This window comes from Moschus berezovskii, chromosome 7 (assembly GCF_049115385.1).
Source record: "Moschus berezovskii isolate FMDL1 chromosome 7, NW_MosBer_1.0, whole genome shotgun sequence".
Taxonomy (NCBI): domain Eukaryota; kingdom Metazoa; phylum Chordata; class Mammalia; order Artiodactyla; family Moschidae; genus Moschus; species Moschus berezovskii.
In genome coordinates this window covers 5,599,449-5,620,859 of record NC_142466.1, presented here as the reverse complement: position 1 = coordinate 5,620,859, position 21,411 = coordinate 5,599,449, and the positions used below count along the sequence as shown (strand labels likewise).

The window sequence follows — 21,411 nt, the reverse complement described above, 5'->3', positions numbered from 1 at the left end:
CACCCACCAGAGCACCGACACAAGCTTCCCTAATCAGGGAACCTTGACAAGTCACCCGTCAAACCCCACACACAGCGAGGAAACTACATAATAAAGAGAACGCCACAAACTGCAAGAAGAGGGAAAGGCCACCCCAAGCAAAGCAATATAAGCAAGAGGAAGAGGCAGAGAAATACCCAGCAAGTAAAGAACAAGATAAATGCCCACCAACACACAAAAAAGAGGAAGATATAGGGAATCTACCTGATAAAGAATTTCGAATTTTGATGGTGAAAATGATTCAAAATCTTGAAAACAAAATGGAGTTACAGATAAATAACCTGGAGAAAAGGATTGAGAAAATGGAAGAAAGGTTTAATAAGGACTTAGAGGAAATAAAAAAGAGTCAATATACAATGAATAATGCAACAGATGAGGTCAGAAACACTCTGGAGGGAACAAACAGTAGAATAACAGAAGCAGAAGACAGGATAAGTGAGCTAGAAGATAGAATTGTAGAAAAAAATGAAACAGAGAGGAAAAAAGAAAAGTGAATTAAAAGAAATGAGGACAATATTAGAGACCTCTGGGTCAATGTTAAACGCTCCAACATTCGAATCATAGGAGTCCCAGAAGAAGAAGACAAAAAGAAAGACCATGAGAGAATACTTGAGGAGATAATAGTTGAAAATTTCCCTAAAATGGGGAAGGAAATAATCACCCAAGTCCAAGAAACCCAGAGAGTCCCCAACAGGATAAACCCAAGGCGAAATACTCCAAGACACATATTAATCAAATTAACAAAGATCAAACACAAAGAACAAATATTAAAAGCAGCAAGGGAAAAGCAGCAAATAACACACAAGGGGATTCCCGTAAGGATAACAACTGACCTTTCAGCAGAAACTCTTCAGGCCGGGAGGGAATGGAAAGACATACTTAAAGTGATGAAAGAAAATAAACTACAGCCCAGATTACTGTACCAAGCAAGGGTCTCATTCAAATATGAAGGAGAAAGCAAAAGCTTTACAGACAAGCAAAAGCTGAGAGAATTCACCATCACCAAACCAGCTCTCCAACAAATGCTAAAGGATCTTCTATAGACAGGAAACACAGAAAGGGTGTATAAACTCGAACCCAAAGCAATAAAGAAAATGGCTATGGGATCATACTTATCAGTAATCACCTTAAACGTAAATGGGTTGAATGCCCCAACCAAAAGACAAAGGCTGGCTGAATGGATACAAAAACAAGACCCCCATATATGTTGTCTAAAAGAGACCCACCTCAAAACGAGGGACACATACAGACTGAAAGTGAAGGGCTGGAAAAAGATATTCCATGCAAATAGAGACCAAAAGAAAGCAGGAGTAGCAATACTCATATGAGATAAAATAGACTTTAAAACAAAGGCTGTGAAAAGAGACAAAGAAGGAAACTACATAATCATCAAAGGATCAATCCAAGAAGAAGATATAACAATTCTAAATATTTATGCACCCAACAAAGGAGCACCGCAATATGTAAGACAATTACTAACAAGTATGAAAGGGGAAATTAAAAACAATGCAATAATAGTGGGAGATTTTAATACCCCACTTACATCTATGGATAGATCAACTAAACAGAAAATTAACAAGGAAACACAAACTTTAAATGATACAATAGACCAATTAGACCTAATAGATATCTATAGGACATTTCACCCCAAAACAATGAATTTCACCTTTTTCTCAAGCGCACACGGAACCTTTTCCAGGATAGATCACATCCTGGATCATAAATCTAGCCTTGGTAAATTCAAAAAAATTGAAATCATTCCAAGCATCTTTTCTGACCACAATGCAGTAAGATTAGATCTCAATTACAGGAGAAAAACTATTAAAAATGCCAAAAATATGGAGGCTGAACAACACGCTGCTGAATAATGAACAAATCATAGAAGAAATCAAAAGAGAAATCAAAATATGCATAGAAATGAGTGAAAATGAAAACACAACAACCCCAAACCTCTGGGACACTGTAAAAGCAGTGCTAAGGGGGAAGTTCATAACAATACAGGCACACCTCAAGAAACAAGAAAAAAGTCAACTAAATAACCTAACTCTACACCTAAAGAAACTAGAAAAGGAAGAAATGAAGAACCTCAGGGTCAGTAGAAGGAAAGAAATCGTAAAAATTAGGGCAGCGATAAATGCAAAAGAAACAAAAGAGACCATAGCAAAAATCAACAAAGCCAAAAGCTGGTTCTTTGAGAAGGTAAATAAAATTGACAAACCACTAGCCAGACTCATCAAGAAACAAACGGAGAACCAAATCAATAAAATTAGAAATGAAAATGGAGAGATCACAACCAACAACACAAAAATACAAAGGATTATTAGAGAATACTAACAGCAATTATATGGCAATAAAATGAATAACTTGGAAGAAATGGACAAATTCCTAGAAAAGTACAACTTTCCAAAACTGAACCAGGAAGAAATAGAAAATCTGAATAGACCCATCACAAGCACGGAACTAGAGGCTGTAATCAGAAATCTTCCAGCAAACAAAAGCCCAGGTCCAGATGGCTTCACTGCTGAATTCTACCAAAAATTTAGAGAAGAGCTAACACATATTCTACTCAAACTCTTCCACAAAATTGCTGAGGAAGGGAAACTTTCAAACTCATTCTATGAGGCCACCATCACCCTAATCCCAAAACCTGGTAAAGATCCCACACAAAAAGAAAACGACAGGCCAGTATCACTGATGAACATAGATGCAAAAATCCTTAACAAAATTCTAGCAATCAGAATCCAACAACACATTAAGAAGATCATACATCATGACCAAGTGCGCTTTATCCCAGGAATGCAAGGATTCTTCAATATCTGCAAATCAATCAACGTAATACACCACATTAACAAACTGAAAAATAAAAATCATATGATTATCTCAATAGATGCAGAGAAAGCCTTCGACAAAATTCAACATCCATTTATGATAAAAACCCTCCATAAAGTGGGAATAGAAGGGACATACCTCAACATAATAAAAGCTATATATGACAAACCCACAGCAAACATTATCCTCAATGGTGAAAACCTGAAAGCATTTCCCCTAGTCAGGAATAAGACAAGGGTGCCCACTCTCACCACTACTATTCAACATAGTTCTGGAAGTTTTGGCTACAGCAATCAGAGCAGAAAAAGACATAAAAGGAATACAAATTGGAAAAGAAGAAGTAAAACTTTCACTGTTTGCTGATGACATGATCCTCTACACAGAAAACCCTAAAGACTCTACCAGAAAACTACTAGAGATAATCAATGAATACAGTAAAGTTGCAGGATATAAAATCAACACACAGAAATCCTTGCATTCCTATACACTAATAATGAGAAAATAGAAAGAGAAATTAAGGAAACTATTCCATTCACTGTTGCAACGAAAATAATTAAATACTTGGGAGTATATCTACGTAAGGAAAGAAAAGACTTGTACATAGAAAACTATAAAACACTAGTGAAAGTAATCAAAGAGGACACTAATAGATGGAGAAATATACCGTGTTCATGGATTGGAAGAATAAATATTGTAAAAATGAGTATACTACCCAAAGTAATTTATACATTCAATGTAATCCCTATCAAGCTACCAACGATATTTTTCACAGAACTAGAACAAATAATCTCACAATTTGTATGGAAATACAAAAAACCTCGAATAGCCAAAGCAATCTTGAGGAGGAAGAATAGAACTGGGGGAATTAACCTGCCAGACTTCAGGCTCTACTACAAAGCCACAATCATCAAGACAATATGATACTGGCATAAGGACAGAAATATAGATCAATGGAACAAAATAGAAAGCCCAGAGATAAATCCAAGCACCTATGGACACCTTATCTTCGACAAAGGAGGCAAGAATATAAAATGGACAAAAGACTGTCTCTTTAACAAGTGGTGCTGGGAAAACTGGTCAGCCACTTGTAAAAGAATGAAACTAGAACACTTCCTAACACCAGACACCAAAATAAACTCAAAATGGATTAGAGAGCTAAATGTAAGACCAGATTCTATAAAACTCCTAGAGGAGAATGTAGGCAAAACACTCTCTAACATAAATCACAGCAGGATCCTCCAAGACCCACCTCCCAGAATATTGGAAATAAAAGCAAAAATAAACAAATGGGACCTAATTAAAATCAAAAGCTTCTGCACAGCAAAGGAAACTATAAGTAAGGTGAAAAGACAACCTTCAGAATGGGAGAAAATAATGGCAAATGAAGCAACTGATAAAGGATTAATCTCCAAAATATACAAGCAGCTCCTGCAGCTCAATTCCAGAAAAATAAATGACCCAATCAAAAAATGGGCCAAAGAACTAAACAGACATTTCTCCAAAGAAGACATAAAGATGGCTAACAAACACATGAAAAAATGCTCAACATCCCTCATAATCAGAGAAATGCAAATCAAAAGCACAATGAGATACCATTTCACACCAGTTAGAATGGCTGCTATCCAAAGTCTACAAGCAATAAATGTTGGAGAGGGTGTGGAGAGAAGTGAACCTGCTTACACTGTTGGTGGGAATGCAAACTAGTCCAGCCACTATGGAGAACAGTGTGGAGATTCCTCAAAAAACTGGAAATAGAACTGCCATACGACCCAGCAATTGCACTCCTGGGCATACACACCGAGGAAACCAGAATTGAAAGAGACACGTGTACTCCAATGTTCATTGCAGCACTGTTTATAAGAGCCAGGACATAGAAGCAACCTAGATGTCCATCTGTAGATGAATGGATAAGAAAGCTTTGGTACATATACACAATGGAGTATTACTCAGCCATTAAAAAGAATGCATTTGAATCAGTTCTAATGAGGTGGATGAAACTGGAGCCTATTATACAGAGTGAAGTAAGCCAGAAAGAAAAACACCAATATAGTATACTAATGCATATATATGGAATTTAGAAAGATGCAAATGATAACCCTGTATACGAGACAGCAAAAGAGCCACAGATGTATAGAACAGTCTTTGGGACTCTGTGGGAGAGGGTGAGGGTGGGATAATTTGGGAGAATGGCATTGAAACATGTATGTTGTCATATGTGAAACAAATCACCAGTTCAGGGTCGATGCATGTTACAGGATGCTCGGGACTGGTGTGCGGGGATGACCCAGAGGGAGGATAAAGGGAGGAGGGAGGTGGGAGGGGGGTTCAGGAGGGGGAACTCATGTACACCTGGGGCAGTTTCATGTCAGTGTATGGCAAATCCAACCAGTATAATATTGTAAAATAATTAGCCTCCAATAAATAAATAAATTAATTAATTAAAAAAGAAAACTAAAAAAAAATTACATAAAAGAATGACGCTAGAAAATGCTTAATATGGGTAGATTAAAATTATCAATATCTGAATAAAAATTTAAAAGAGCACACACACACTAAAGAGAGGCTTCCGGTTCACGATGGCAGAGCAGAAGGACGCTCGCTCGTTTCCTCCTGCGAGAGCACCAGCATCGCAACCCGCTGAACAGCTGTCAACAGGAGGACGCCGGAACCCACAGATGAAAAAGAGAGAAAACATGTCCCAATAGCGCATGTATCAGAAGTGGGGATTGTTTGAGGCAATGCCCAAAGGAAGGGTAAGATTACTGATCAGTTTTAGACTTTTACAAATATGGATTGTGTCCGTTTGTCAGAGCGCACTGAAAGAACAGAATTTGAGGGTGTAACTTCCAAACCCAAGAAGAAAAACAACTGGCAGTGGAAACAGCTGAACCAATGAAAAGTAATCAGGAGAGCAGACAAAGCGATTCAAAACACTGGACAAATGAAAAGCACAGTATAAACTGGCATGTATGTCATCAAATAGGACAGTTATGTTCAATATATTGGATATGTATAACTCTAATTAACAGGAAATATTTTTAACTTGATTACCAAAATATCCAAGTAGGTATTGATTATATGGTACACATTTAAAACATAAGAGGAAAAGAATTGAAAGGGAAAAGTGCAATGATAGCCAAAAGAAAGCTGATTCAATAATAACCAAAATAAGCTGATGTTTGTATGAAATAAAATATATTTTAAGGTAAAATCATTACTTCAGGGACAGGTAGCACCACATTAGGAAGGTATATTAATTTAGGATTTTTCCATGGTACCACAAGGTCAAAATGTATAAAGAAGAAATCATAATGGGAACAGGAAAATATAGAGTTAATCGATAAAATACTACAGTCAAAGACAGGTGGTGTGGGTAAACTAGTGCTTAGAGGAAAATGTATAGCCACAGTGACAAGAAGAGAGAGAAACAAGAGAGGGTCTGAACAACCTTCGTTAAGTCTAGAGCAAGGTAGACACACAGCAGATTCCAACTGGTGGCTTCAGCTTTTTCTAAAGTCTGTGAGTCAAAATAGGATTTTCAAATAGAGATGGGAAAGCAAAAACCTCAGGAAATATCCTTTTTCCTATATCTTATCTCTTTGGATGCCATCACATTTTATCTGCTGCTGCTGCTAAGTCGCTTCAGTCGTGTCCGACTCTGTGCGACCCCATAGACGGCAGCCCACCAGGCTCCCCTGTCCCTGGGATTCTCAGGCAAGAACACTGGAGTGGGTTGCCATTTCCTTCTCCAATGCATGAAAGTGGAAAGTGAAAGTGAAGTCTCTCAGTCGTGTCCGACTCTTAGCAACCCAATGGACTACAACCTACCAGGCTCTTCCGTCCATGGAATTTTCCAGGCAAGAGTACTGGAGTGGGGTGCCATTGCCTTATCTAGAATCGTCTAAAACCCTCCTTCAGATCATTCAGCTTCCACTCACCCACTTCTTAAGAGCAGTTCACAGAGCAGCCAAAGCGGTAGTAGAAATATAAGTAAACTCACGCTGCCCTGATTTCTCTTACAGTCCGGGCTCCTTAGAGTAGGGCTTTTCATGCTCGATGGGACCTGACCCTTGCTGTGCCACTACTTTTTTCCTGCCTTGGAACTCTTATTTCTTTATTTTTGGTTTTGGCTGTGCTGGCTCTTTGTTGCTGCTTGGGCATCTGTCCAGTTGCAGTGTGCGGGCTTCTCCTGTTGTGAGCACAGGTTCTAGGCTGTGTGGGCTCAGGAGTTGTGGCGCCCAGGCTTACTTGCTCCGCAGCACGTGGGATTTTCCTGGATCAGGGATCCAACCTGTGTCTCCTGCATTGGCAGGCGGATTCATTACCACTGAGCCACCAGGGACACCCTAGAAATCTTTTAATGTAAAATTAATATTCCTTTTATAACCTATTGCTTTTATTTATACAAAAGATTGAATTCTTACTTAATGACTTTGGTTTCATATTTTTTGTAATCTAAAAGTGATAGATAATTGTAATATTAAGGAACAACATTGAAAAGAAAGGAAATCTCTGTAAGACATAACTATTTCAAATGAAAATGTAAAGTTTGCAGTTTTGGTTACGTTGGACTCTTATATAACAAAAATGATTTCAGAGGGTCTAATTCAGTTAATATTCAACGCCTTCCTATACAGCTATGTTTTCTATGTTAAATTTATTTTTCTACTTGTTTTTTGTTTTGTTTTATCCTCATTCACAGATGGTAACAGCTACATCAACTCTTACTTTGGGAGTTAATATGCCATGTAAATCTGTTGTTTTTACAGAAGATTCTTTTTTTTTTTTTTTTTGGATGCCTTAAACTTCTGACAGGTATTGATGCCTTTTGTTACATCTGTATGCATGAGATTCTGTAGCATCCATTCAGTGAGCTGAGATACACCATGCTTATTCTGAAACATTTGGGGACTATAAAACACTGAAAATAGGTTCTAGATACATGACATCTGATACATATGATTATTTTTAAAGATGTTTTCCAGTCATTGATTAAATAGATTCATTTTCTTAAGAATACTCTTGCTTTGGTAAATATTATTGAACTGAACAAAAATGATATGAAGGATCATAAATGTTCTCAGTTAAGACTAGTTTCTAGAAATATATGGAAATAACGGGAATTGATGATGGACAGGGAGGCCTGGCGTGCTGTGATTCATGGGGTCGCGGAGAGTTGGACACGACTGAGCGACTGAACTGAACTGAAGACAGAAATTTCTCCTCCTTAAAAGTCAGGACCTTTAACACAGACATTACTGAAGAAGTAAACACATCTTAATAGTGATTTTGTGAAATCAGACAATACTTTGAATTTTGCTCAAATTAATAACACCAAGACAGAATGCTTTCAGGATTTTTGAAAGTTTAACATTCCATACAGTCTACCTAAGTGTGGCCATTGATGGAGATGGGATTCAATCCAGGTGAGTGTGACCATTGATGGAGACAGGAATGAGGCTGCTGTCGAGCTATGTATCCTCTCTCCAGATGTCTGGCTGTGCAGACAAATGTGGGGAGGACCTCACGGGAAGTGTGTCCTTCTACAACATCTCATTACCCAAGATAGAAGGACTTCTGAGATCAAATGTGCCTAAACTGAAGGGCCAGTTTCCTCTAAGCCTTTGCTTGGTTCTTAGACACATGCTGTTATTTGCCTAGGCAGATGCCAACACCAAGGTATTAATGCATGTTTCAGAGGATCTAACTTGCCTTAATAAATAGGACCACTCCCCTCTACTGTGTGATATTGCCTGAGCTCCATAGGCCGCAGGGAATAAAATGACAGTGTGCCTTAAGTAAACCCGCTGTGACATTTGAATATATTCCACAGAACCGTTATTCTGCACAGAAGCAAGCTTCTAAGCTTCGTGCTTCCAAACATATGGAAAGTTTAGCCCTTGACTTTACTGTTATAATTACTCCTGGGCTCTACATGTACTAGACAAGAGACATTATTTTCTCTGTAAATATATCTGGTCTGAAATATTTTAAAAGTCAAATTTCAAAGAAGTAATTAATGGTTTAAAAATGTACATGAAGACGCCAGAGACACCGGCCCCACCCCAGCGGCGCAGACGCGGGAGACGCAGGCCCCGCCCCGGTGGCGCAGACACCAGAGAGCTGCCCCACGTTCAATAGGCAGTGGCTGCGCGGGCGCAGGAGGGCCAGAGGAGCTACTCCACGTTCAAGGTCAGGAGGGGCGGCCTTGAGGAGATACCCCTCCTCCAAGGGAAGGTGCAGCCGCTGTGCTTTCTTGGAGCAGCTGTGAAGAGATATCCCACGCTCAAGAACTTTCTGCAGCTGATTCAGGGGAACTGTCCTGCCTCTCTGAACAGCTCCAGCTTCCCCTTGTGTCAAGTGAACACCACAGCTCTTCTGTACAAAGGAGTTAAGTAATAAAAGCAGATAGAGGATGCCAGAGACGCCCGGCTCCGGCGGCGCAGACGCGAGAGATGCCCGGCTCTGGTGGCGCAGGCGCAACCGACCACGTGCAGAATCGTGGCTGAGAGGAGCTACCCCGCGCCCAGGGTTAGGGTGGTGGCCGAGAGGAGCTGTACACGTCCAGGAGGCGGTGGCTGCTTGGGCACCGGAGGGCCGAGAGGAGCTGATCCACATTCAAAGCAGGAGGGGCGGCCTTGAGGAAATACCCCTCATCCAAGGTAAGGTACAGCGGCTGCACCTTGCTGGAGCAGCTGGGAAGAGATACTCCACGACCAAGTGGAATATAAGAATCCAGTGTTCTGGGGAGGAAGGAACAAGATGGCGGAGGGATAAGACGGCAAAACCACTCTCTCCCCCACAAATTCATCAAAGGAACATTTGAACGTGGAGTAAAGTCCACAAAACAACTTCTGAATACTGGCAGAGGACATCAGGCTCCCAGAAAAGCAGCCCATTGTCTTCTAAAGGAGAGAGAAGAAATCCAGCTCCACCCACCAGAACACTGACACATGCTTCCCTAACCAGGGAACCCGGACAAGTCACCCGTCCAACCCCACACACAGCGAAGAAACTACATAATAAAGAGAACTCCACAAACTGCAAGAAGAGGGAAAGGCCACCCCAAGCAAAGCAATATAAGCAAGATGAAGAGGCAGAGAAATACCCAGCAAGTAAAGGAACAAGATAATTGCCCACCAACACAAACAAAAGAAGAAGATATAGGGAATTTACCTGATAAAGAATTTCAAATTTTGATGGTGAAAATGATTCAAAATCTTGAAAGCAAAATGAAGTTACAGATAAATAACCTGGAGAAAAGGATTGAGAAGATGGAAGAAAGATTTAATAAGGACTTAGAAGAAATAAAAAAGAGTCAATATACAATGAATAATGCAATAGATGAGATCAGAAACACTCTGGAGGGAACAAACAGTAGAATAACAGAGGCAGAAGACAGGATAAGCGAACTAGAAGATAGAATTGTAGAAATAAATGAAACAGAGAGGAAAAAAGAAAAACGAATTAAAAGAAATGAGGACAATATTAGAGACCTCTGGGTCAATGTTAAACGCTCCAACATTCGAATCATAGGAGTCCCAGAAGAAGAAGACAAAAAGAAAGACCATGAGAGAATACTTGAGGAGATAATAGTTGAAAACTTCCCTAAAATGGGGAAAGAAATAATCACCCAAGTCCAAGAAACCCAGAGAGTCCCCAACAGGATAAACCCAAGGCGAAATATTCCAAGACACATATTAATCAAATTAACAAAGATCAAACACAAAGAACAAATATTAAAAGCAGCAAGGGAAAAGCAGCAAATAACACACAAGGGGATTCCCGTAAGGATAACAGCTGATCTTTCAACAGAAACTCTTCAGGCCAGAAGGGAGTGGCAAGACATAAAGTGATGAAAGAAAATACCCTACAGCCCAGATTACTATACCCAGCAAGGATCTCATTCAAATATGAAGGAGAAATCAAAAGCTTTACAGACAAGCAAAAGCTGAGGGAATTCAGCATCACCAAACCAGCTCTCCAACAAATGCTAAAGGATCTTCTATAGACAGGAAACACAGAAAGAGTGTATAAACTTGATCCCAAAGCAATAAAGAAAATGGCTACGGGATCGTACTTATCAATAATTACCTTAAACGTAACTGGGTTGAAATTTTCAAAAAGGCTAGGAAACAATTCTCATAGCCATCAATAGTTCAGTGTTGAGTTCATGAATAGTTTTTAAAGTTTGGGACAAACTGTAGTATTTGCTGTTTGAAGTACTATTTGTAATTGGCATATTACGATGTAACATTGGCCTTCATTTCCAACTTAAAATGCCTAAAAATGCCTAACAGGTTTTCAGATTTGTGAATTTTAGTTGAAATGTATTTTACGATGTTACTAAACCTGCAGAAATATTTAAATATTTCAGAGAACTTATTCACTGTACATTTAATTTATTTTATTTATAAAAGTTATGAACTGTAGAAAGTTTTACTTGTTGGGTCAAATGCTTGTTGCTTCAAATGCTTGTTGCATTTGACGTGCTAGTTACAAGAAAATCAAATACCTTCAATGTATAAATGCTATTAAGTTTTTAAAGGACTCTGGAGTATAAGTAAGTTTGTTTAAAGAAATTTAGTCTGTTCAACTTGAAAAAAAAAAAAGACTAAATTTAACTAAACCCTTTACAAGAAGTCAATGGAGTTTTCAAAGATATGTTTGCTGCAACTCTAATAAATTTCAATACAAAAACTCTCAAAAAAAAAAAAAAAACTTTGATTAGATAACTGGGGATTGTAGCCTAGCCAGGTTGACATACCAAAAAAGACCATATTAACTCAAGGAAATAAATCTAAACATATTAAAGCTTTGTACACAAATCTATTCACGTTTGAAAAAATCTTGGAAATTTAAAATGTAGATTAAATCATAATACATTTATATGAGGGGTATTATGTTGTTAAAATAATGTTTTTATTTTTTATTATTTTATTGTATTTATTTTTGGCAGTGCTGGGTCTTCGTCGCTGTGTAGGCTACTCTCTAGTTGCAGTGCATGGGTTTCTCATTGCCGTGGCTTCTCTTGTTGCAGAGAACTGGCTCTTGGGTGTATGGGCTTCAATAACTGTGGCAGATGTGCTCAGCAGTTGTGGCTTCTGGACTCTATAGAGCACAGGCTCAATAGTTGTGATGCATGGGCTTACTTGCTTTGTGGCATTTGGAAACTTCCCAGACCAGGGATTGAACTCATGTCTCCTGCATTAGCAGATGGATTCTTTAGCACTGAGCCACCCAGGGAAGCCCCAAATGATGTTTTCAAATTATATGGAAGACTTTTAAATGTTCATAATACTAAAAATGAGACAAAATGTATGATTATAACTTTTAAATTATTTGAACAGAAAAAAATGGATATTCAGCAAATTGTTAGAAAAGGTATTTTGGAGTGGTAACTTTATTGCTAATTGTTTACTTTCTACATTTACATTTTCCAAATTATCTCCAGAAGCATGTATTACTTTTAAAATAGGAAAAATTAATGTTGTAAAAACGATTGTCCTGAATTTTCAAAATAAACTGGATTAAGAACAACAACAACAAAAAAAAAAAAAAATAAAATAAAATATAATTATCCCTCTAAAAAAAAAAATAAAAATATACATGATACTGAATGTTTATAATTCTTGGTTCTACATTTTTATACCTTATGTTTACATACATATAATACAAAAAATTATGTAATATTTATAATAAATATGTTTAAATAATATATTTAATAAATATAATTTTAATAGTAATTTGTTATAATAAATATGATATATTTTAATAAATTTAAAAGCAATATGGAATGCCTAATTTAAGGTGTAAAAATGCATCATACCTTATAATGGTACATACGTATGTGGGCCACCATGTTTTATAATAATAACATCTAATGGTCCTGTGGGTGTTGCATCTGAAGACAGTACAGAGTCTGCCCCATGTCTAACTTCGTGTTTTGATCTGCATCTGTGTAGGCATCGTCAGTTCTCCAACATTCACTGATGTCCTTCAAGCAACCAAATATCAAGCACATGCTGAAATTTTATTTTATATATTCTTTGCAGTTCTTGGTCACAGAGGGAAGATTTATACTCATTTTTAGCAAATCTAAGTGTTAGTTTTTGCCTCTACTGTACCGAAATCTCCTTTGTTAATGACTTATTTGTTGGATATTTCTGAGATCTAGAGACAGAGGTTAGCTTGTTGAAACTGGTTTCCAGGGATTCCTGGATCAAGAGTGCGTTCCCATTGGATATTCTGGGCTTGTCTCCCCTTTACACTACCACGAGCCCTCCAACTTTGTTTTAGTGAGCTTGCTGGTGAAAGGTTTATTTCTCAAGTGGTGTGTTCCAACCAACATCAAAGGTAAGCAGAGATGCATTTCCCACACGCCTACTCATTAAACTGTGCTCATGCACACACACCCCACACACACCATAGGCATACCATCATACCACACACAGCATACACACATACACCCCACATGCTCACACAGACCACAGACACACCACACACCACACACCATACATACTGCACACACACAGACACATATCACACACAGACACACACACACCATACATACTGCACACACATCACACATAGAGATACTGCACATACACCCCACACACACACCATAGGCAAACCATCATACCACACACATAGCATACACACATACACCCCACATGCTCATACACACCATAAAAACACCACACGCCACATGCAGATACAGTCACACAGACACATATCACACACACAGACATACACAGACACACACCATACATACTGCACACACATCACACATACACCCCACATGCTCACACACACCACACGCCACACGCATATACAGTCATACACAGATATCACACACAGACACACACATACCACACACCAAACATACTGCACACACATCACACACATACACACACACTCACAGGCATGCACACCACACGCCACATGCATACACAGTCATACACAGACACATATCACACACAGACACACACACACCATACATACTGCACACACATCACACATACACACCACATGCTCACACAGACCATATACACACCACACGCCACACACATATACAGTCATACACAGATACATATCACACACAGAAACACACACACTATACATACTGCACACACATCACACATAGAGATACTGCACACACTCCCCACACACACCATAGGCACACCACACACATATCACACATCATAGGACACATACATAGCACACACACACACACACTCGTAGGCATGCACACCACACACATACACACACTCTGTGTGTTCATGTCACCTGTACTTTCCCCAGTTCTGCATCTACTTTGGATGGTGTACATTTTCTAACTGCTTTTACTCTTAATGTATTTTGAACAGTTTCCATATTTTATATTATTATATAATTTATAAAAACTATCAATATGCATGGTAATTTGTAATGTAGTATTCTTAATGACCATTTGATATACCTTAAAATGTTTAATGAACCCTTAGAATAATAAATGTTATTGTACTGAAGTCATAGGGCATTTTTAACATATATCCACTTGAAATAAAGTGCAATAATATATGTACAATCACGACTGTTGTCCACTTTGTATCAGGTTATTGACGTGAAAAATAGACCCTTTCATGCTCTCTGCATATTCAGGGTCTGCCTGTGAAACACACAGGAAACACACAGTTAACAGTTCAAGGTTAGATACAAACTGTAGGACTGCATCTCAAGGTTGTCATCTATACTGATTTTCTTTTTTAACGTTATATATATATATCTTTCTCTTTTTGATATATGTAACATAACGCCACCATCCTGAAAGAGAAGCAGAGTGATATGATCCACACTCAAATGCAGACAGCTGAAAACTGACATGCATAATTAATATTCCATTGTTCTTAGAGTTTTTGGCCAATTACCACCTTATGTTAAAATAATATAAAAATGATTAAAATGCTGTTATTTAATATTCATTAGAACTGCTAACAGACCAAGCCATGAAGCCTTTAATCCATAGTCATCTATAGTTTTTCATGAAAGGATTATAGAAAGTAGTCATCACTGGATTTTATGTATTTTATAGATATTATGTTCAGTGTATCACAATGTTGGGAAGCCCATGGCTCAGCAGTAAAGAACCCACTGGCCAATACAGGAAATGCAGAAGATGTGGGTTCTATCCCTGGGTTGGGAAGAGCCCCTGGAGAAGGATCATCCTCCTGGCAACCCACTCTGTATTCTTGCCTGGAGAACTCCGGACAGAGGAGCCTGGCAGGCTGAAATCCATAGGGCCGCACAGAGTCAGACATTGACTGAAGCGACTTAGGATGCACATACCCCTATGTTATGTGTCTCGGTATGACCCTGGATTTCATAGAACAATGCTGAATTCATCTCCATGTCTGTGATGAGATCTTAAGTCAAGGCCATTTCTGGAGGAGAAAACAGTTAAGCAGATGGTCCAAGATTTAGGAATGACATTTATGGACTGAAAGAAGGGCGTGCCTGGTGGCTCAGTGGTAAAGAAGTCACCTGTCAGTGCAAGAGAAGAAGGTTCAGTCCTTGGGTCGGCAAGATCCCCTGGAGGAGGATGGCAACCCACTCCAGCATTCTTGCCTGGAGAATCCAGTGGGTAGAGGAGCCAAGCAGGCTGCGGTCCTAAATGTGACATTTAGGGGGTCACAAAATGTCAACATGACTGAGTGACTAAGCAACAACAGTATCACAACATTAAAATAACAAAACAGCTGAAGACAGTTTGCCATAACACAGTTTGCCAACACAGTTGCCATTGGTGTAAACACACCAATTTGGCTTTTTTTCTGCTTGCAGTCTGGAACCTTCCCCTCAGGACATCTCCCCTCTGATGACAGCGAGGCCATGGTGTCCTGGGTTCAGGTCCTCAGCTGAGTATGCATCCTGTCATTCACTTGCCATTGGGACTGAGGGCTTTTGGGGTGGGTGGGGGGCTCTGCTGAACACTACTATTGTTTAGTCTCTCGGACTCTTTGCAACCCCATGGACCGTAGCCCACCAGACCCTCTGTTCATGAGATTTTCCAGGCAAGAATGCTGGAGTGGGTTGCCATTTCCTCTTACAGGGGATTTTCTGACTCAGCGGTTGAATCTGTGTCTCCTGCCCTGGGAAGTAGATCCCTTAGCACATAGCCACCTGGGAAGCTCGGGCACATTAACACTTGGCAATCAGTCATAGGTTTTCCCTCCAGATGGTTTAGTCCCTAGACTATCAAGAGGATGTGAATACATGAAACTGTAGTGTTAAATATTCCAGGCAGTGAAAAGACGAGGTACCAGGGCAGGCCTGGGGCAGGACTGAGGTTCTCGGGGCTGTGGTGGGTGGCCACTTAGCTGTGACCTTGAGACAGCTGAGGATGTGGGAGGCACAGGAGGCTGTCCTCCTCTATAGCTCCTGAACAGAGAGCAGAAGTCCAGGGGAGGGAAGGGCCGAGGGAAGCTGGAAGCCAGGGTGGGATCCTGCAGCAGGTCCAGGACAAAAGGGCCACTGGCTGGGGATGTTGTTTATTAGCAGCAATAGTTTCCCTACAGGTAAAACTGGGGACAGGGTCCAGCTGGCCTGATCAGCAGGGTGACTGTTACTCTGTGTTATTATAAACTAATGTGGTTGTTGTTCAGTCGCTAAGTTGTCTGACTCTTTGCGACCATATGGACTACAACACAGCAGGCTTCCCTGTCCTTCACTATCTCACTGAATTTGCTCAAATTCAGGTCCACTGGGTCGATGATGCCATCCAGCCATCTCATCCTCTGTCACCCCATTCTCCTCCTGCCCTCAATCTTTCCCAGCATCAGGGTCTTCTCTGGTGAGTCAGCACTTGGCATCAGGTGGCCAAAGTATTGGAGTTTCAGCTTCAACACCAGTCCTTCCAATGAACTTTCAGGGTCGATCTCCTTTAGGATTGACTGGTTGGATATCCTTGCAGTCCAAGGGACTCTCAAGAGTCTTCTCCCACACCACTGTTCGAAAGCATCAGTTCTTCTGTGCTCAGCCTTCCTTATGGTCCAACTCTCACATCCATACCTGACTACTGGAAAAATTTTAGCTTTAACTATACAGACCTTTGTTGGCAAAGTGATGTTTCTGTTTTTTAGTACACTGTCTAGGTTTGTCATCACTTTTCTTCTGAGTAGCGAGCATCTTTTAATTTCATGGCTGCAATCACCGTCCCCAGTGGTTTTGGAGCCCGGGAAAATGAAATATGTGACTGTTTCCATTGTTTCCCCGGCTATTTGCCATGAAGTGATGGGACTGGTTGCCATGATCTTAGTTTTCTGAATGTTGGGTTTTAGGTCAACTTGTTCACTGTCCTCTTCCACCCTCATCAAGAGGCTCTTCAGTTCCTCTCTTCCTGCCATTGGGTCGTGTCGTCTCCATGTCTGTTGTTGATATTTCTCCTGGAATGCTCGATTCCAGCTTGTGATTCATCCAACCTGACCTTTAGCATGGTGGACTCTGCATAGAAGTACAGATTATATATACTACACGGGTGACCATAAACAGCCTCGTTGTATTACAAAGAAATATAATTTATTTGTAATTAATTTTATTTATTTAAAATTCACAAAACATCTGAAAAGTGACTTCAAGTCCTTCTTACCTTGAAATTTTAAGTTTAGGTATTAAGAACTGATCCAACATATTTCTAAAATGATGATTTTTGTTCTGTAAAATCTTGAAAAATTACATTCCTTGTTTTAAACAGGCCAAAAGACATTTTCTGAAGACATAATGGAGACTTTAGTGGTGGTCTTAACAAATCTTTTTGGGTGACAATATTTTCTTCAGTGTGTGAAAAACTTTGAAAAGAGATTTTTTTCATTCAGTGGTAAGAAAAAAATATACCACAACCTTGTGATTTTATCAGGACTCTTCCCTTTGTAACATGCAGTGAAATTGTGTTCTTATAATGACAAAAGCTTTGCTGTTGCTCACTAGAATTGCTTCTTCATCTTCCCTCAGCCAGTTCTGGGCATTTGCCAGAACTCCTCAGACAAGGGTAAGATTGAGCTCCTGTTTAAATATGGAAAACTTTATTCCTGACAGAGATTTTACCAAGCTATAATAGAAGAGTTTTTTGTTACATTGAAATAAATTTCAAACAGCATCACATTCAAAATGGAGAAATCATAGCCACAGGGACATTTATATCTGAAACAAGAATATGTTAACGTTCAGTTTAGCGGTCATTTTAAAATGCCATTATGGGAATTTTATTGACTGCCACATGGCACAAAATAAAACTAGGCTGGAGACCCTGGGTGGGTGAGCAGAGCGAGCAGGGAGCAGGGTCAACTGATGTAAAACCGGATTCTGTGCTGGCCAAGCTGCTTAGCACGTGGGTGGCCGTAAGCACTTTCTTCATCTGTCAACCTTTGCTGGGAGGATTGAATGATTGAATGTGTCCAGTGGCCGAGAACAGTGCTTGGCACATGGGAACAGTAAGTGTTCAATCTCATTTCACAATTATTGTTATTTATGGACAAAATGGCCCCTGAAAAAGGCAGAAGACTTGGCAGAAAAATTATTACAACTCATAGCAGTTCAGTATGTCTTCAGATGCAAAATAGATCTAATGAAAGGGACAGCTTTCCCATACGCTAAAGTGATAAAGGAAATAAAGTATAAAATAATTGAGTAGAAAATGCAAGTTAACAAGACACCACAGTTCTCTTGTAAATCTGGCAAAGATTACAATGAACAGTTATGTTGATAGGATTATACATAGGTAGATCCTTTACAAATGTTAATATAGTATTTACTTCTTGACATTTACAGTAGCGACATAATCAGAAATACAAACACAGTGATGTAAACAGTGTCATTAATTTCCTTAGGCTGCTGTCAGAGGCAGGGTGGGTTAGACACAGAGGGTTGCCTTCTCACTGCTGGAGGTGAGTCCAGGCAGGACTGGTCCCTCTGCAGACGGCAAGGCAGGGCCCGCTGTCTGCCTCCCTCTGCCCTCCTCAGCTTGCGGACACATCACCATCATTCTCTGCCTGAACACATGTCCACATTTTCCCCTTTACAGGGGCACTGGCCACTAGGTTAGAAGCCCGCCCTACCTCATCTTAGCTAACTGGCTGTGCAGTGACCCTCTTTCTTTTCTTTCCCTTTTTAAAATTTTAATTTGTTTTGGCTGAGCTGAGTCATTGCTGCTGCTCAGGCTTTCTCTAGTTGTGGAGAGCAGGGGCTACTCTTTGTTGCGGAGCATGGGCTCTAGGGTACGTGGGCACAGGAGGTGAGGTGCCGGGGCTCAGCTGCTCTGCAGTGGGATTGAACCCATGTCTCCTGCACCAGCAGTTAGACTCCCAACCACCAGACCACCAGGGACATTCTGACCCTATGTCTGTTTTTTTAAATTAATTAATTAGTTTCTGGCTGTGCTGAGTCTCCCTTGCTGCGTGGGCTTTTCTCTGGTTGTGGTGAGTGGGGGGACTGCTCTGTAGCTGTGGCGTGCAGGCTTCTCATGGCAGTGGCCTGACTTGTTGTGGCTCCCAGGGTCTAGGGTGCACGTCAGTAGTTGGGTGCACAGGCTTAGTTGCTCCTTGGCATGTGGGATCTTCCTGAATAGGGATGAAACCCATGTTCCCTACACTGGCAGGCAGATCTTTGCCCCTGAGCCACCAGGGAAGCCCCTGACCCCATTTCTTAATAAGGTTACATTTGTAGGTATTGGGGCTTAGGGTTTCAGGACAGGATTTATTGAGGGACACGATTAAACCTAATGTAGAATAATTATTCATCATTGAAAATTGAATGCCACTCACATGCCAACAAGAAGGAAATGGTTAGGTGAATTCTAACATACCTCATATGTAGCAATATTATACGACCACTAAAATTCATCCTCTCTGATAATATCCTGTGACATGGAAAAGTGCTCCAGATGTAATGTTGAGTATAAAAATCAAACAAAAATCCCACAACATCAGTTTGTATGTAAAAGACAGGAAGGAAATACCATATGCCAAAACCTTTATAACTTGAAACTTGTATGCCTGGGAGGTAAGATCACTAGTAACTTTAGTGTTTTTTTTTTTTTTTTTAATACTTTGCTGTAAATAATGAAACTTACACTTAGAAAAATATTCCCACCCAGACTTGTAAAATTCTGCGACCCTGTGTCCCCCAGACCCTGGTCTCCCCTGTCCGGACTTTGCCTGGCCATACCCGTCTCTGCCAGGTCCCCAGGTAGCTCTGCGGGCCCTGCCTGAGGACTTGGCCACCGCGGCAGAGGAGCACAAGAACAGGATTCAGAGTGCTGTTTCCTGCCTCCTGACAGTGTCTACGCTGGCTGACGTGAGAAAAGAATGCCAGCGGCCTCTCTCAGAGATGGGCAAAGCTGAGAACGTCCATGCTGTGTCGTCAAGAGCAGAAGATAAGTGTCAAAATCTTGAGATAACATTAAACATTAGAATGCAAGGGGAAAGCTCAGGTGGGAGGAACACTGAGGAAACACCCATCCTCCTCCAGACTTTGCTGTGCAGCGGTGCTCCTACAGTATGTTATTTGGAATCAGCTAAACCACCACGGATTTGATTTGACACTAGGATGCTTAAAACATTTCTACATTTTCTGGCATTATGATAAGTTAACAGACCATCAGTTCAGTTCAGTCACTCAGTTGTGTCCAACTCTTTGTGACCCCATGGGCTGCAGCACGCTGAGCTTCCCTGTCTATCACCAACTCCTGGAGCTTGCTCAAACTCATGTCCATTGAGTCAGCGATGCCATCCAACCATCTCATCCTCTGTCGCCCCTTTCTCTTCCTGCCCTCAATCTTTCCCAGCATCAGGGTCTTTTCCAATGAGTTAGTTCCTCGCATCAGGTGGCCAAGGTATTGGAGTTTCAGCTTCAACATCAGTCCTTCCAGTGAACATTCAGGACTGATTTCCTTTAGGATGAACTGGTTGGATCTCCTTGCAGTCCTAGGGACCCTCAAGAGTCTTCTCCAGCACCACAGTTCAAAAGCATCAATTCTTCAGCGCTCAGCTTTCTTCACAGTCCAACTCTCACATACATACAATTTAGTCCATAATATCCCTTTTTCTCTTGATGCTGTTTGTCTTTTGGTCAGTACTGATGTCCTCACTAGTTAAGCTTTCAAATCTGAATAACTTTGGAAATAGTTAGAAAAGGACCATTGGCACCTTTACGGGGCTCGTCAGTATGTGTGAACTTCCTTAAGTACACTATGAGGGCAACAAGGAAGTCCAGGCTTTGCGTGTGCCTTTGAGGAAAGGACAGAGTAAATGAAAAAAATAGAATATAAGGAAAGGGCACCCAGCTGTGCCAAATGAAGTAAAGGCTTAGGAAGTAGAGAATACACTCCGTGCCCTGGATGAAGAGGAGGAGGAGCTGAGAGGGTACTTAGAGGGATGTCAGAAGGGGCAGCAACCTTCCCTCCCTTCTGGAAGAACCAGGGAGGGAAGAGTAGTGGTCAGCTCTGCCTAGGTTCATTTTTATTTCTGGATAGACTGTTCTATTGAAATGTGGGAGGCTTAGAGTGACAAA

The 21,411-nt window shown here is 40.4% G+C and overlaps 1 protein-coding gene across 1 annotated transcript in view; it reads left to right on the top strand.

Annotated features, from left to right (window-relative positions):
- LOC129557430 (putative ATP-dependent RNA helicase DDX60) overlaps positions 1 to 17,667 on the top strand; it is a 60,548-nt gene extending 42,881 nt beyond the window's left edge. Inside the window, 6 exon segments of the mRNA XM_088838343.1 lie at positions 7,571 to 7,651; positions 7,654 to 7,683; positions 8,359 to 8,547; positions 12,834 to 12,929; positions 13,059 to 13,224; positions 17,600 to 17,667. Coding sequence (XP_088694469.1) covers positions 7,571 to 7,651; positions 7,654 to 7,683; positions 8,359 to 8,547; positions 12,834 to 12,929; positions 13,059 to 13,224; positions 17,600 to 17,667 — 630 coding nt within the window.
- The last annotated feature ends 3,744 nt before the right edge of the window (positions 17,668 to 21,411 follow it).